This window comes from Mucor velutinosus (genome assembly GCF_035048745.1).
Source record: "Mucor velutinosus strain NIH1002 chromosome Unknown tig00001547, whole genome shotgun sequence".
NCBI classification, from domain to species: domain Eukaryota; kingdom Fungi; phylum Mucoromycota; class Mucoromycetes; order Mucorales; family Mucoraceae; genus Mucor; species Mucor velutinosus.
Window position 1 is genome coordinate 74,019 of NW_027041901.1, and position 17,989 is coordinate 92,007.

Genomic DNA, 17,989 nt, shown 5'->3' on the forward strand with positions numbered 1-17,989 from the left:
TTTTTTTTTCTATAGAGAACCCCTATTATAAATCCAAGAATTTCTTCCCATCTATTCCCATTTTATTTGTTGATTTGTATCTCTGCTTTGATAGTATAAACAAGATGGAATAGGGAAAACAAAAACTAGATAAAAATGATGAACGCTAGCGGAAATTTGATCAGTAAGATAATATTTTGTATCAGATAGAATGGACCGATGCACTTGGATTGATATCATCTTGCGATAATAAGTGATACATTGACGAGTGCACCCTCACCAGTGTATCGACTAGAATTTAGAGAAATGCTATCAAACTAAAAATGAGGGACCCGGCTATAACTTTGTAGATGAAAGATCGTATGAGATACATATATAACTGAATCAGGAGATGTTTGAAACTTTTTTTTTAATCAAAATAAGGGTATTGGCAAATGAAGTACGTTTATTTAGACACAAATCAAACATTTCATGTCTCACTGGAGCCCCATACCGTAAGCATTTCCACCCAAATGTGCTGTGAAAGTCTTTTCTTGACTCATCAGATGTCATTTTTCTATCGTTCGAAGGGCATCTTTGCGAAGCTAGCGACAGAGCTAATGTAACGCCCGTAAGCTCATTCGTTTTTCTTCAGCTGAACTACTGAATGTGGTGCTATATTGATGGAGGTACGCCACAGCCATCATCCGCCACACACTCAACATTTGGTCTGGCCTCTGAGCTGTTCTTCTTTCAGGCTTGATTACAAACCACCTTAGAAAATTCACCTACTGACTCCATACTTATGGCACTTGAGCGCAATATCAGGTATATTGACTCGTATAAGACAGAATATTATACATTTACACCTATCTCTTTTTACCAATCATCATTGCCATAATCAGAAACGCATTTGAGTTAGCCCGCGGCGCCCACCACCACCAAAATCGATTCAAGCTCAGTTTATGTTTTGTCGTGTAACACCATATCAATGGTATAAAGATCCAAGCATCCACATCAATAAACGTCAGTCTTTCTTCTTCCTACATATTATAGTGGTCCCTTTATTCCTGAACAATACATGGTGAGGCTCCCTAACTGAATTCTCGAACCCGGAAACCACTAGATATATCAAAGGCTCACACTCGACTACACCAAATCACACATATCGCAAGATCACACATATCGCAAGATCACAAAACATCGCTCCAGCACACAGCTGCAATCACCTACTCGCAAACAGGCCCGAACAACAGAACCAAAAAACTACTTCACGCAGCAAGTAAAATTTATCGCATCCCTTCGAAAGGTTTACACCACAACAAACAGTACCTCGTCTATCACATCATCTTATCACACCACCCCACAGTCCGTTAACATGGCCGATTCCAACACCAAGGAGTTCATCCAATACATGAACCTTGAAAAGGTCAAGTCTATTGACATGCCACGGTATGAATTGCATTCTAGCTTACGTACCTACATCAAAGAATTTGAATTACAGGCAAATTTCGTAGGCATTGAAAACATGGATATCTGTACCGTCCAACTAGGTCGCTTCATGCCTCCCGTCATCAAAAACTGGTTACCTACCTTACCTTCCTCAGTCAGACAAAACTGGGCCAACGTAACTGAACAAATGCTGTTACAATTTGGTCGTCCTGCCGACGAGGAATATCGAGAGTTCAAGTCCAATTTGAAGCGATGTCAACAACCCAAGCAGGAGTCCATCAAACTACATAGTGCTAAATGGAAACATTTGCTAAGTCTGCTGCCGGATAATCATATCTCGGATGCTCATCAAATATCTTTATTTACTCAATCGCTACACGACAGAGGATTACGTGCTACATTAACAGCGTATGTAGAACTCGCTAAGGTCACAACGGTGCAAGAAGTTATCACGAAGGCCATCGATTTTGAACACAAGGCTAGGCTCAATGATAATACTGATGAACAAGCACACTTTTCGGGATCCCACACTCAATCCACGATGGATGACCCAATGGAAGTTGATTATGTTAATAGCTCAAACTCGTACAAAGACAAAAGTACTAAAAGACCATTCAGAAATAGCAAAAAGTCATTCAATTCCAAACCTCGTTCACGATTTCCTCCGGATCCTGTACCTCGATTATACAACAAACAAGGACATCCTGTCTGCGGTCACTGCTTCGGCGAACATCGAAATTACGAATGTCCCACACAGGCATCCTCTGTGCATCAGACAGACACTATTGAACACCCAGAGGATGACTCAGGATTAATGGAATTGGGGTCCCCGGTTCCTCTTAATCACATTCGTGCTACTTCCATGCATGCTATTCGAACCACTCAACATGACAGTTTCACTCCCACAACTAAAATCGTCATTGGAGATCACACTATTCATGCATTATGGGACACAGGTTCTGCTATCACTGCCATGGATTATGACACATGCGTTACACTGCAGTTGACAATAGACAACAATCAGATCATCAGTTACACAGACGTGAACAATCGTACAGCACAAACGATGGGTATTACTAAATTGAATCTTTTTGGTTACGAAACGAAATTTCATGGTATACGCGGTTTGGCTCGTCAGGCTATCATCGGCTGGGATTTCATGTGCAGATTTCAGGTCAATATGAATACTAAACTCAAAATGTTCACACTACAAACTGACAATCATCTTATAAACTTACATTACGAGACCACGGCTACGAGGCGTTGTAACATCCAATTAACCGATTCCCAAGATGCTCGGATACAAGATGTATTACAAGAGTTCAAAGAATTATTACGCAAAGACTCGGACAAGCCCTCAGTTACTACCAAAATGGAATTCACCATCGACACGGGAGACCATCCTCCCATTTACATTCGACCAAGACATTACCATCCTGACATACAATCGAAGATCGACGCCAAGCTCTCTGAACTGGAACGCAATGGAATTGTCAGCAAAGTCAACTTCACGGATTGGGGCTTCCCAGTAACAGCGGTCCCTAAGCCAAACGGCTCTCTTCGCATATGCGGAAACTACGTCAAACTAAATGCGATCACAAAGACTATCAAGTATCCGTTTATCAACCTCCATCATGCACTGCAGTCTCTGGGCAACGCAAAATATTTTTCAAAAATAGATCTCCTGTCAGGCTATTTTCAAATTCCCATTGCTGCTGCTGACAAGCCCAAGAGTGCCCTGGTAACACCTAACTCTACATATGTTTTTAACACGATGGCCATGGGGATGAAAAATGCCCCAGCACACTTTCAATTATTAATGGATCAGGTACTCGGGGACATGAGATACAGAACTGCTATCGCTTATCAAGACGACACCATACTGTTCTCTGATACCTTTGACAATCATGTGCTCCAGTTACGCAAACTCCTAACGAGACTGAGGGAAGCCAATTTGACCATCAACATTGAAAAGTGCCAATTTGGGCTAAATCAAATCAATTTCTTAGGTTTCATTGTCTCTGATCAGGGTGTCCATGCTGACATGGATAAAGTTACACCTATCACTAATCTACGGGCTCCCACAAATATAAAAGAGGTTGAAAGGTTACTCGGCATGGCAGGAGTGTATTCCAAGTTTATATCCAAGTATCAAGTAATGGTGGAACCAATTCGACGCTTGAAGATCAAAGATGTACCATTCGCTTGGGAATCCGAACAGGAGCACGCGTTTCAAGAACTCAAAAGGTCTCTCGCTGCATTACCTTACTTGAAACAACCCAATTTCAAACTTCCATTCGAGCTTCATTGCGATGCTGCCACCTCAGCAGGCATTGCTGTCATACTCTGCCAACGGTACGATGACACACCTTACCCTCTCTCCTTCGCATCCCGCAGTGTCACCAAGTTTGAAAAAAACTACTCCATCCGTGAATTGGAAGCTTTAGCCATCATCTTTGGGGTTAAGAAATTTAGAATGTATCTTGAATGCAACCAATTTACCGTATTCACTGACCATTCATCCCTCCAGTGGCTTCTTAATACCGATGCGGACAAACAACCCAGACTTTGGCGATGGTGCCTCTTTCTACAGGCTTATGATTTCAAGGTTATATACATACCTGGAAAGGTGAACCATGCTGCGGATACACTATCTCGTGCTGCGATTCATGCAATTGTCTCTCATCATCCGGACATCGATTGGGCCAAGGAACAAAGACTGGATCCCATGTTACGACCATACTTTAACAACACGAATGTCAAGTACTCCAAGCATAAAGTCGTCGATGGCATACTATACAAGGTAGAAAACAAACAGCACAAGACCATAGCCACAGACATGTACATAATGGTACCTAGCCATCTGGTAGCGAATCTGATCAGCAAACATCATGACTCCAAGTTTGCAGGACATGGCGGTATCGCCAAGACCAAGGCTTCCTTGGTAAAAGCGCACTTGTACTGGACCAACATGACTCATGATATCAATGCCTATATTCAGAAGTGTCAAATTTGTCAAAGAATCAAGGGACATGTTGCTACTAAGCATAATATGACCACTACCCATGGAACAGCTCCGTTCATCAAGGTCGCAATCGACTACTTTGGTCCTCTGCCAACGTCAAGCGCGGGACATCAATACGTGTTGGTGGTTATAGACACATTCACAAAATACGTAGAACTATATCCTACCAGGTCTACAGCATCTCAAGAATTGGCTTCCATCATGTACACTCAGTTTATATTGCGACATGGCGTTCCCAACGAGATCATGTGTGATAACGGAAACAGCCTTGGATCACAATTCACCCAGCAAGTAGCAAGATATGTAGACATCAACATCGTATACACACCGCCGTATCATCCATCATCCAACGGGATAGTGGAACGATTCATGAAAACACTACGAACAATGATTTTATCATACACGGATATCAACCAGATTTCTACAAGATGGAGCAGCAACTTGAGGATAATTCGATTTGTATACAACAATATGTATCACCATTCTATCAAGACGTCCCCATTTGAGTTGGTCCACGGGCGCACAGCACGCACACCATTATCAACGATAATACCAGAGAAATTACCGGATTCATACAATGAACAAGACACCCCGGAATCACACTTCGCGAAACAGTTACAAATCAAGCTTCAAGTTACATTTGAACATGTACACAAACATTTGGAGAAAATATATGATAATCAAAAACTAACACCACAATTTGAAATCAATGACAAAGTATACATTTTCAACAATCGTATTTCCACTCGCAACAATCCAAGAAAACTACAAGTAGATTGGATAGGTCCTTGCACAATACAGAAGGTCCTGTCCACCACAAGATACGATGTAATCAATGATGCCACAGGTCAAAAACACAAAAACACCCATGTGTCTTTTCTGAAACCATCTCACTGATCAACTTCTACCTATCATCAAGCTTTTTCCTATATTAGGTTTTTTAACGCGATTTTCATTCATACATTTATATCATAGTCCTTATTTAAATTCTATATCTTATCACAGCGGTGGGATGTCGTGTAACACCATATCAATGGTATAAAGATCCAAGCATCCACATCAATAAACGTCAGTCTTTCTTCTTCCTACATATTATAGTGGTCCCTTTATTCCTGAACAATACAGTTTTCTGCTCAAGATTTGCCAAAGCTTGTCTTTTGCCGACTTCTTTAATCTATTTTGTGAGTTTCGACTATATAAGTTGTGATGATCAGCCGGTACTGCCTAATACATTCTTGGAGTACTCTTCAAGACGCTTCAGATGGTACTAATTGTAATAGGTGTTTTGACTGAATTTATTGAGCAAATTGATAAAATATGAAACGCGGTTCTTAGCGAAAATAACCATATTTTGCATATGAAAACCTCATAAAAGTGGTTTCAGAGGTTGCTTTTGATCGAGAGAAATATTTTGATTCAACATATACCATAGTAAAAATCGTCATTTTCAAGGTGAAAAACGCGATCGTTTGATTTTCGATGAAAACCATGAGGTACCCCTCATGCTTTTTGGTTGATTTTTGGCCATATTTTTTTTGGCCCAAAAAGTTGAGCAAAGGTGTCAGGCTGTTGCTACTATTCAAGTGCAATTATTTGGTATTATTCCGGTGGCTCAGAAAGGTCTACATGGCAAGATAGGAAGGCTTGAAAACTGTCAAATTTAGTTATGTATTGCTTTATAGAGTTTAATTTACACAGCTTAAATCACATCTTTAGTAGCTGCAATTTACTGGAAAGGCAGTTCTGTAGCTCGAGCAATTTTTAATTCAAATAGGAGGCATATTGATTTTGGTAAAGTTGATTCATGCAAATTTTGATGCGATATGTTGCTGGTAAGCTTATTAGCAATGGAAATGAAAACCCGAATTTGCTGCTTGAATACTATGGTTCTGCACCCTCGCTTCACTACGGTAAAACCCTCATTGAGATGATTAGTATCAAACGTTGGGTTAGATGCTTAGTTGTCATGGTTTTGCACATTCGCCTTGCTATGATAAAACCCTCTTATAGGTCAATGTTACCAAATGTTGAATCAGATGCAATCTCGCTACGCTTGACGCGAATGTCGTCCTGCGGGCTGTCGCCGTAGACATTTCAAATCAGTAATAATAAAAATCTGCAATATAAGTAGATTTTAGACAATCAATTATTAATCCAGGGAATGAATAATCGAATTTACTGCTGAATGCTATGGTTTTGAACCTTCGCTTCGCTGTGATCAAGCCTTTATATAGATGAATGGCACCAACTATTGGATTAGACGCCTGATTACCACGGCTTTGCACTTTTGCTTCGCTACGGTATAACCCCCTCCCCATTGCCGGCTTTGCCGGTGGTTTTATTCACCTTGTACGGCACACAATTCTTTAAAAATTTGAAAGGATATGATTTGTTTGTCTACTTTTCTTGAATGTTTTGCAGTACATATAGTGAAGTTGATGACAGTTTCAGCATATGACTGAGCCATCTCTACGGACATAGGCTCGTCATCAACATGGTGTCATTCTGCAAGGAAATAAAAGGTACTTTATATATAGAAAATTACAATGTATTACACTACGCATCATCCTCTTCTAATCGAATACGCCCACCACCACTCCACCTTGGCACAGCCTGACCAATGCCTCTAGCATGTTGAATCCACTGGTATACATGAACGGTAGTTCTATACAACCAACGCATCATATCGCTAAGACCACACCAGGTATTCGTTTCCAAATAGATTTCTAAACTAATCAAGGTCAAGACAATAACCGTGTAGAACATGGCATTGCATCCGTACTGCTCATAAATGACGCCTCCTACCAGACTCCCTAAGCCAGCGCCAATACCAGCGTACATGGCAGCCAACACGCCTTGGGAGGTTGCTTGCAATGAGGGTGGTGCAAGTTCGTCTGCCTGAACAACACCAGCACCCCACAGAGCAGAGAAAGCAACGCCATTCAGTAAATGCAATCCAAGAGCGATGTTTGCACCGGTGGGTCCTTTGGGTATAATTGTGTAAGCGAATACACGAATAATGGTCAGCAGATGACCCAATATAATCAAGCTCTTGATACCAAACAATCGGATAAGCTGTTATTTAGATGTTAGTCTTTGGTCCATGCGACTACACTGGCTCAAAGGAGAACTTACGTCCTTGGAATAAAAGAAGAATACAAGCTCTGTGGTTGATCCTATGAGGCCGGTTAATCCCACTTGAGAGGAACTTGCACCCAAATCTTGCTTGAGGTAGATAAACAAGAAACTAACCACCATATTCAAGGCAGCACCCATCAACATCATGGTAAGAAAGAACAGGGATACGTCAGGCTTTTTGAGCAGCTGTATCAACGTTGCTGGCTCGTCTAGATGAGGTGGCCTGGCATTGCGTCTATGCGATGGTGGATTGGACAAGTTCACAGCTTCTATAATGCTGGATTCCGTTGCAAATTGGATCAATCGCTGAATCTCATTTTGTCGTATTTGTGAAGAGTCTAAATCAATGCCCACTTCATCATAGGGATCCACTTGAAGTTGCTTCATCTTGCGTCTATTGTTGCTATTGCTAGTTGTATTGGAAGATGTGGATATGGACGTCATACGATGTGGAGAAGGAGGAGGAGAAGAGCTCTTTTTGTTATTTGTAGTCGGCGTACTGTTGAGGGTGGGTGTCATGTTGCTGCTTGATCTGGTACGAATGAGATAGGGTCTATGGGGTGCATCGTCAATTCTCTCAGATTTGAACTGGGTATTACCGCACACCAGGATGAAACAGATGGCAGAGAGCGCATAGATGTAAAAGATGGCGTTCATATCGCCTGTCCAGTCAGTGATGAATCCCACCAAGGAAGATGCTACGCCAAACGAAATGGATCCAAACATGCGCTGTCTTCCGTATTGGTCCTTATTTCTGCCCAGAATCTTGAGCACGCCTCCATCCACTAATGGCAGCACAGGAACACCAAAGAAAGCAAAGCATACCGAAGTGACAGTGACGAGTGCTATCGTAAGTTTGTTTCTATCAACTTCATCTACTACAGGTTGGACCACCACTGATATACCCATGACACTTACTATAGCAATAGTAGCTAATGTATGAACAATGCACATGATGTAACTATGAGTCTTTGTTTTATCAGCAATGGCAGCCCATAACGGACAAGCAATAGCAGAGATAAAGGGAGCTAGAGCACAATGTCAATCATCCCGGTGCGATTTCAGAGGACATGTCTGTATGCTTACCGATAGCAACGAGTAGACCAATCTGATCCCCTTTGAGGCCTAGTTGAGAAGAGTAGAATAAGGCAAGATAGACTGGAGCAGAACCCTGACAAGCAAATAGAAATGTGTATAGTAGTTTAGGTGCAAGATAAGGCATGGCCCTATTTTCTCTGTGTATGTAGTATATTTATATGTCTTGGGTAATGCAAAATGATGGAAAGAAAAAAGGGTTCTTTATCTCATTCCAACATCATCATTCAAGCAAAGCAAGAGCATTTGGATGTGACCATTTGTGGCATATTAATCAACCGCCAATATAAGCTCATTTGAAAGGTGGCCAATTTGGCTGTTTGTTTTACCAGTGTCAAGACATAAACTGGTTGTAAATCCACCCAAGTCTTTCTCATACCCATCCACATCAATTTTTTTTCCTAGTTCCATATGGTTAAAGGTATGTCTATATAAAGAGGAGCTCTTGTTCAGGTTTGACATAACAGATGGTCACTCATGCTTTCGTCGCAACATAGCAAATTTGAAGATATACCCTCTTTGTTTCCTCACGCCAAAGCAGTATGATGAGTTTGCCCAGGGACTAGAGTACGCCTTTACTCAAATTGATGATTGTGCGGCAGGCATTGACATGATTTTGCTTATAGGAAACTTGAAGAGATAACACACACAGAGATCAAATACGACTTTTATGAAAGGGTAATGACAGTGCTACCTTTTTTAAATGCAGGAACTTGTTGTGTTGATCTACAGTAAACCCATCTTAGTGTTTTGATATCACATCGGATAATCAGAAACAATGTTTGGAGGCGTGAGTGTTGCTCCAAGAACCCCCGTTTCATAAAAAAAAAAACTTGTGGCTGACACATGCTTGCTGTAGTGAAACGATGATCATCCAAAGCTTACTGCCTCATTACGTAAGTAAACCATGCCAACAGCATCAATTAACACACTGACCACGCTGCCATTTCGACAACAGAATGAGCAGATTGATAAACACTACATGCATGGTACTTTTGAGGATTTGGCAATGATTCATGCATCTACTCAGGAACCACCGCATACCCCGATACCCACTCTATTACCACCACAAATCATTTTACCCGGCCAGCCATTGGATATTCAAAACGCTGATGAACATCACCACACAGACGATAACTATGGTGATAAATACAACGAGGAGAACAGCATCAAGGGAGCCGCTGATGACTCTCGATCCAACACAGATCATAGTACAGGTGCATCCATCGTTATCGAGACATTCAACATTTCACCACAGATCCGCAATATCGACGACTTTTTGATTGGACCTTTGCAGCACAACATGCAAAACGCTGTCTACTTACGATTGATCCCTAAAATGACAGATACGACATGTACCTTAAATGGACGTAGCATCAAGATTGAAGGGGCTATAGACGATGTCAAGGAGGCCTATCAAAAGTTCACTGTCATCCAAAAGACCTATGTGAGTATCATGCGCGCATTTTGATTCGAGGTGTTTTACTAAATCGGGGTGTGGGTAGATTGGGCTTTCTAAAAAGACCTTGGTATCATGTCTGCATTTTCATAGCAACAACGTCTTTCGAGTGTATTTCTGCCATTTGCCCGCCTACAAATACCACAACTATGTGCAACATCATTACGAAAAGTTTGAAAAGCCAGGCAATTATCACGTTATATTACCAGTGTTTCTCAATGACGATAGTAACGAGTTTGACCCACCAAAGGACCTGATTATGGACTACATTGAACCGCATCCCAGTAGAGATTATGATGACAGTACATACAATCAGCCTGTGCATCAGACAAACAGCAATATTAGTGCTCTGGATCGGGCAATGCGATTGGTGCAGGACGCCATGCAACAGCACATAAACAACAGCAATCCGCCATCCAGCAGCCCATCCGCTGTGGGTCCAAACGAGGATGACCGCTTCCAACCTCCTCTGTGGGGCCTGGATCGAGATTTCAATACAGCTTGCAACACCGGTAGTAGAGAGTACATTTCTAATGATTGCCTTGCACAGGCGTTCACTCCGCCACCACCCGCCGCTACTATATCCAAAACATTCATGCCGAAAGACTTTCCTCTATTCCAAACAGACTCGAGAAGATCGTCTTTTTCATCCACTTCTTCCTCACTCTCATCACCATCCAAGAAACCGAATGACCACAAACCCTCGTTGAACATTGGCAACTCACCTAAAAGACGGGTGTTGCGCATTGTTCCGCAGAAAACATCGCCCAGATCACATAGCCCTACCCCATTCCCCCTTGTATATGATCAAATCAGCACGATCAAAAACTACAATTATGGCAATATAAAAAAAACACTCGCAACTGGATTAGAGAGTGTAAGGGGTTTTAAGGGAGAACTCAAGCTATTTGCAAAGTAAGTATGTAGACAAATGGTGCTCCATAGATACTCACCCAAGGGTGCACACACACACACAGAATTGGAAAAGTATTATGGACTGTAGAATCACCTGAAGTGAATCGCAAAATCTGGCAATACGATCAAATCATTGATATTGTTATGCGAGAGCACGGCGCCATGCCCAACTTCACAAACATGTAAGTTCGACTTACTCTTATTCTTAAATCAAAGCTAAACGTATATGGACACGGACAACAGGACGACTAGTGAGGAAAGAATTATCAATATGCTTGCTTCTAAAAACATCATCAAGGAGGCTCAATGCCGCAGCAAAACCGCCATTTATGAATTTCATTGCTCTGCTAGAAACTCGCCTAGCTTGCCCTATAAGCCCATTGTGCTTTATATGAACCAAGGTGTCATTGACGTGCGCAAAGTCGTTTTAAGCGAAAAAACGGTTGCTGAGGTGGACTGGGTCTCGCTGGATAGACGTTATGATTTCCAGATGGTATTAACAGCAAAACATTTGGCGAGATGTGATGTCAAACCTTATACCACCTTCAACAAGTGGGTCTCTGTCTGGTAAGAGACTCTGAAAAACAAAGCTCTTCTGAATCGTACTCACCACTCATATCAGCCCCATTACACGTCAAATGACGTTTGAAAATGTGCCTAATTTCTTGCAAGTCGACCATGTCCTATTCAAACAAACTACTCGCTATGCATACACACTTCCGTTTATTATAGACATCATTCGCGTGGAAAAGGTGCCATTGGTACCAGAGGGAGACAGCAAAAAGATCAAGGCGTTCCCTGGTTCTGGAGAGGCCTGGTATGACTTTGAAATCCACAACACCTTTTACGATGCCCCCTTCAAGTCAAATTTGAATCTAGATATTGGCTGCGAAGTGTCATGGCAAGTCGAGGATATACTGCAATCCAATGATCCAGCAAACGATACCATCACCAACTATGTCAAGAATCTGATCACATTCATTGAAAGGATTGAAAATGCATTAAACAAGATGCCACAGTAATCCAATCTCTAATCGCCCATTATATATCGCACTATTTACCCATAATTTCCTTCATTTCTCCCAAACATACACACAAATAAATACCTATTCGCCATTTGCTGTACGACCATCCTTCTAGAGATCAGTTTATTATTAAGGCGCTTTAAAGAACAAGACATAACCAGCATCATCGTAGGCGACCACCACATTGGACAAGGGATGACTTGCCATACCAATGACCTCGTTCTCACACACTTTGACGTTGCCCACTTGATCACCTGTTGTCAGTTGAAAAGCATACATGTGCTTATCTTCAGCGATACCATAGATTAAGTCCCCTTGAGGCGATGTGGATGCCGTGATGAAATCTGAGCCTTTCAGTTTATTGTGCGTGAGTGTTTTGATGATCTGGCCTCGGATGGACATAATGAATAGAGTGTTTGTTTTGTTGCAAACCAGGAATTGGTCCTGGCGCTTAGGAATAGGCATGATGGTTTGAACAGACGCGTTGCCGAGGCCACCTATAGGGTTGAGTTGGTCCTTTTCAATCTTGGGCTGAGGATTGACTGTGTGTAGACAAGAGGTTGTCTTTGCGTCCCAGATCTAAATCAACGTGATAAGCACTTATCATTTCAGGCAACAATAGATGCACCGTACCTTGACTGTGCCATCACTGCTGGCACTCAACACACGCGTATTATCAGTACTGTAGATCACTGCATTGATGAATGATGTATGTCCTCTGAATTCCTTAAGCATCTTGCCTGACTTGAGACCGTGTATTCTAATCGTCTGATCATAACTCGCCGTCAAGACTTGTGTGCTGTCGCGGCTGAAGCTGATGGATGTCACACCCTCTGTGTGTGCTGCAGGAATCCTCTTTTGACACTGTCCAGACTTGATTTTCCATATAGCAATCTTACCATCCAAAGACCCTGACGCCAGCAGCTCGTTATCGTGGCTAAACTGAACGCACAGCACTGATTTATCCATGGCCATCAAGCTGTCTTTGGCTTGGTATGCCAAATCCTTTCGTAGTTTGCCTGTCAAGTAGTTCCAAATCTCTATGAACCCATCCACAGAACCTGTTGCCAGGTAGTGTCCGTTGCGAGAAAAGGAGGCGCACTCAGCGTGTGTCTTTTTGCCTGGAAATTTGATGGATACATATGGTTTGGAAGGAAACACATCTTCCTCTGCTTTGTGAACTTGGACAGTGCCTTTAAAAATGTCGTAAGTCGAGTCTGGCATGATGATGCCTTGATGTTGCTGCCATTTGATGCTTTGGCCCAATAGAGTGAGTAATCGACTGCCTGGTGCCACCGATATCTCCTTGTCTAGACCTAACATCACCATGTCAATCATTGGATGCATCGAGCGCTGGTTTGAGTCATGTACCTTTGGCTACAGCTGAACGCCTCTCTTCCGTTGTGTATTGTGTCTTGGTGATAGGTGCTTGCTCTAGGTAGTCTTCGATGGTTTGGTATCTTTCGGGATGCTCTTCTAGCAATAAACGCATCACATTTGATTTTCGAAGCAGTATTTCTGCTGTGCTTAGTTCATTAATTTCAATCATTTCCAGTGTGATCTACTATAGTGTTAAAACGTCAACGTAGCATAAAGCAAGCATAACGGACTTACCTGTTGGTACAAATCAAGCAGCTTCTCATTCGAGATGCCCAGCTGGCTCACTTGCTTTAGCACAATGTCCCATCGGCCGTCTATAATATCTTGCAAAAACTTGGATTTGTTCTCAACAGTGTTTAGTGAGAGGTTAGATTCTCGCTCCAAGACTGAGCGAGTTTGGTTGAGGTTGTTTTCTCTCAGAAACTGGATGACGAGCTTGACAATGCTACAGCAGCGAGATTAGCCTCACGATTTCACTCAAATATATATGCTCGAAATGCGTTACTCTTGTTTATCGATGCCTGACATGCTTAAACCAAATGTTGAAAGTGGGTTTCGTCTTGACACCAAAGTGAAGGAGAGCTGATCAACCTACGGGATTGCCCTGTGACCACATTTCCTCTGATGGTGGATTCCTGCTCTTCTGTGTATCACTGTAGGGCACTAGTTTAAATTTTTCACCTGTAATTCAATCCTGCTTTTTCTTTTATATACACACAACACAATACTTAATGAAGATCCTTGAGCAGACAGACGAAGAAATACCCAACCACATCGTATCGTCTGTCGATGCAGATACACTGCGAAAAGAAGAGCAGTTGGCTCGTTTGCATCGTGTCAAGCGCCGTAGAGACAGTGGAGCACAGAAGGTCATTGATGTGGGCCTTACAATCAGCCGTGATGGTTCAGACAAGACAGCTTCAACCAGACGACGAAAAATGAATGTAGACCCCCCAGAACATGTGGAAGACGATACTGACATGGATCAAGTCGAGACAGGCGAAGTCTTGTCGCATTACAAGGCTCAACCTAATGATGCGGATGCTGACAAGGAGAACGTAGATGTGAGTGGAAGGTCCATCTTCAAGTTTCAACAAACTGTAAGGAAATCAGCAAATACCATGATGAAAAAGGCACTGGTAGAGGAGAAAGAAGAACCAGAGACATCCGCAGCATCAACTAGTAGGAGAAAAAAGACAAAAGCATCTAGCAAGACACAGACCAAACACGCACCTGATCATGCCAAACGACGACGTATTCAGCGGCAAATGGAGCTGCTCAAAGACAACCACAATGACGACGAGGATTTAGACGAGATACCCGAATCATCAGACGAAGAGGAAGACAATCCATCAGAACAGACACTGCGCAAGCTCAACGATGATGAGGAATCAGAGGAGTCAGAGGAGGAAGGAACGCATCAAAGAAAGAGTATGTTTGTCGAGCAAGAAGGCTACGAGAGATACTTTCAAGATCTCCACGGCAGTTCAAAGACCTCCAACAACACACTCTCCAAGCTGCAGGTGCTAGAGCCACAAGAGTTTCATCAAATCTTGCAAGCTGCTCCCAAGAAACACCAAGATGAGGTTGCCATTCTGTCAGAAATGCATAAACAACACTTTCCACAGTGGTTTTTCGAGCTTCATTCTGGATTCAACCTTGTCTTTTACGGCTATGGTTCCAAGCGTAACTTGCTCAATGAATTTGCGCAATCAGCATTGACAGATGGGCCCTTGATTGTGGTCAATGGATTCTTCCCCTCCATCTCCATCAAAGATATATTACTCAAAATCACAGCGGGCGCACTTGGCACCACAGGATCCACGGGTTCGATCCAAGATCACGTTCAGTTCATTTGCGACTACTTTGCCAGTGAAGACCGAGACTACGAGAGCTTATACATTGTGGTGCACAACCTGGATGGACCCAACTTACGAAACGAGCGCACACAAACAGCGCTCTCCATGCTAGCCAACGCCAACAACATTCATCTAGTCGCTTCAGTGGATCATCTCAACGCAGGCTTACTATGGGACAATGTTAAGGCCACGCGATTTAACTGGATCTGGCATGATGCGACTACATTCGACGATTATTTGGTAGAGACAAGTTTTGAAAACTCATTGCTGGTGCGTACGGGTGAATTGGGTGGCGCACGCGGTGCCAAGTTTGTGCTCGATTCATTGACCAGCAATGCGCGTGGTGTGTTCAAAATTCTGGCAGAACACCAATTGATGGAGATGGGCATACAAAACATGGAAGGACGCGGTAATGAGACCGTTGGATTGACCTACAGCCAATACTATCAAAAGTGTCGTGAAGGGTTCTTTGTTTCCAGTGACCTGGCACTGAGAACGGAACTGACTGAATTCAGGGACCATAAATTGATATCTACCAAGAAGAACTTGGATGGCACAGAGCTCTTCTTTATACCTTTGGATCAATCTACATTAGTGAGCATTGTGGAAGAATTGAGCTAAGTCCCTCCTCGTTGCAGATATTTTGTACATAATTTTTATATAAAAACTTTACTACTTTCTAAATACAATGGACTCAATTACGAATGCATTCAATGTTGGACAATACTTGGCTCCATTGCTTGATCAAGTCGGCTTTGCTAACGTTTTCTGCTTCTTGAATCTTTGCGCTCAATTTCTTTATGAAATCAATCAGCTTATCGTTGGAGGTCTTGTAGCTGGCTGCATCTCTTTGCTCCCGGATTTGCCGAACGAGTTCCCTGATTTCTTTAATAAGGCTGTCATTCTGCTTTTTGATATCGCTGACTTTGGCAATGTAGTATATGAATGTAGGGTTATTCTTTCGGCATCGCTGTTCATAGCTTGTGCACCATAATTGCTCTATTTCAGCGACAACAGCTGTAGGGAACATATATAATTAAACATGACAAACGGATGTCAAGCAAGGTGGCAGTAATGACACTGATATTTCATATCCTACTTTTTGAGCTACTGCTGCTCCTACTACTTTTACTCTTGCTGCCATTGTCTCCATATAACTCAAGCACAACATATCTTACCGTAAATAAAGGATTGCCGATCAGCCGTTTCTTGTTAGGTCATCCATTTGAAATGTATCCGTCTTCAGATCATGCCTCATGCCTCATTCCCATATCCCATTCCATCGTTTTAAGCACACCGATAATGAAAGGCTTGAGTATATTGAATATCATATGCATATAATACAGCAGCCTAAGCAAAAAGACAACAGTACTGTATATGAAATACCCAAATTGGTGAAGACCATTTGATTTCCTGCCTATGAGACAGTCCAGTATGACTTGTAAACATATTGATTTGTGGCAGAGACTATACCTTAGAATCATTGCTCGCGCACCTTTTTCTCTAGTTCTTACACTTTTCTCTTTTTCATCTCTTTTGAATTCTCTGAAATTCGAATTTGAATTTCGCATTGAAAGTAGCATGTTGCTATAACCAAATGTTGATAAAAAGAAAATAATAACGATAATAATAATAGTAATAGTAATGGTGCAATTGAATGTTAGATAATAGAATGGCGGGCTGTTGTTGAGAGATGATGTATTATATAAACGAACGCCATGTTTTATAAATCTCCCAACTCAATCAACTTAATCCATTCATTGTATCTTGTTCCCCTTTGTTTATTCTACAAGATAAGGCGTCATATAACTATCTATGATATTTTTCTTCCAAAATGAAGTTTTCAACCCCCCCCCCTCTCCCCCCAAGATTGGAGTTGATAGTGGCAAAAGCACATTTTTCTTCATTGACAACAGCACGGAAACACCTATACGGTACTCAAGTTTATAAAATAAACACAGGACACATGCATGGACTAGTGCTGACGAATGCTGGTGCGCAAAAGAAAAGTTATATGCGCCACTGTAGCAAATGCTACCTTTGAGCGATCCATTTTCGACAGTTTGGCTGGAGTTGACCTTTTTGGTAGTGTAGCTCTTCTATTAAAACTGATGGTACCGCTTTAAATGTAAGGCTTTAAACGATAGTCTTTTTCCTTGATTTAGGCCTTAAAGGATAGTTCCTTCTTTTTTGGTCTACACATTGAAGAACAGCATAGATGATAAAGTAGTGCAGATTCGATACATACTCCTCCCCTTAGAGAATCTCCAAAACAGACGAAAAATAAGCTTATTTGTGTACAAGATACATAAAGTTATCTATGTGTGGTATTATTCGATGCGCATTTCAGTTCTGCACCAAGTTCCGTGGCTAATATAACTCTATTTAGAACTGTTCGACAACGTTTTTGCCTAAAGATCGTAAAATACAGAGTTTTTAAGTAAAATCATGAAGGGAGCGTATATTTGTAACTTGAACTTTTTACATAAAGGTAGATCCAACGTAGAGCTATTCAATGGTTTTTGTTTTATTCAAATACGGCACGTCTTTCCTGAGATATGACAAAAAAATGTAATCTTGCAAAATCATCGATTTTTATGCAAACTTTGCCTGTGATAGCAAGGCAAAAATCTGGATAGCAATTTCTCTCGAGGTACAAAATTGGCGATATCTCGTGATAGAA

The 17,989-nt window shown here is 41.8% G+C and overlaps 6 protein-coding genes across 6 annotated transcripts; 3 read left to right on the plus strand and 3 right to left on the minus strand.

Moving 5' to 3' along the window:
* Positions 1–1,336: 1,336 nt before the first annotated feature.
* Positions 1,337–5,332, plus strand: ATC70_006441 (uncharacterized protein; the record flags this gene model as incomplete). Its single annotated transcript, XM_064825716.1, has 1 exon — positions 1,337–5,332. The coding sequence occupies one exon, from the start codon at positions 1,337–1,339 to the stop codon at positions 5,330–5,332; it is 3,996 nt and encodes a 1,331-aa protein (XP_064687230.1).
* A 1,659-nt stretch (positions 5,333–6,991) lies between these two features.
* ATC70_006442 (uncharacterized protein) lies at positions 6,992–8,795 on the minus strand (the record flags this gene model as incomplete). The annotated part of the gene is made up of 3 exons (XM_064825717.1): positions 6,992–7,510; positions 7,571–8,601; positions 8,660–8,795. 3 exons carry the CDS (start codon positions 8,793–8,795, stop codon positions 6,992–6,994), a joined length of 1,686 nt encoding a protein of 561 aa, XP_064687231.1.
* A 284-nt stretch (positions 8,796–9,079) lies between these two features.
* RSM25 (mitochondrial ribosomal small subunit component) lies at positions 9,080–12,064 on the plus strand (the record flags this gene model as incomplete). Its single annotated transcript, XM_064825718.1, has 10 exons — positions 9,080–9,089; positions 9,166–9,235; positions 9,295–9,346; positions 9,415–9,458; positions 9,528–9,564; positions 9,627–10,115; positions 10,174–11,042; positions 11,105–11,224; positions 11,286–11,609; positions 11,665–12,064. 10 exons carry the CDS (start codon positions 9,080–9,082, stop codon positions 12,062–12,064), a joined length of 2,415 nt encoding a protein of 804 aa, XP_064687232.1.
* A 132-nt stretch (positions 12,065–12,196) lies between these two features.
* ATC70_006444 (uncharacterized protein) lies at positions 12,197–13,975 on the minus strand (the record flags this gene model as incomplete). The annotated part of the gene is made up of 5 exons (XM_064825719.1): positions 12,197–12,646; positions 12,701–13,383; positions 13,439–13,628; positions 13,682–13,892; positions 13,953–13,975. 5 exons carry the CDS (start codon positions 13,973–13,975, stop codon positions 12,197–12,199), a joined length of 1,557 nt encoding a protein of 518 aa, XP_064687233.1.
* A 203-nt stretch (positions 13,976–14,178) lies between these two features.
* Positions 14,179–15,927, plus strand: ATC70_006445 (Serine/threonine-protein phosphatase; the record flags this gene model as incomplete). The annotated part of the gene is made up of 1 exon (XM_064825720.1): positions 14,179–15,927. One exon carries the CDS (start codon positions 14,179–14,181, stop codon positions 15,925–15,927), a length of 1,749 nt encoding a protein of 582 aa, XP_064687234.1.
* A 73-nt stretch (positions 15,928–16,000) lies between these two features.
* MDM12_3 (Mitochondrial distribution and morphology protein 12) lies at positions 16,001–16,336 on the minus strand (the record flags this gene model as incomplete). The annotated part of the gene is made up of 1 exon (XM_064825721.1): positions 16,001–16,336. One exon carries the CDS (start codon positions 16,334–16,336, stop codon positions 16,001–16,003), a length of 336 nt encoding a protein of 111 aa, XP_064687235.1.
* Between the last annotated feature and the right edge of the window lie 1,653 nt (positions 16,337–17,989).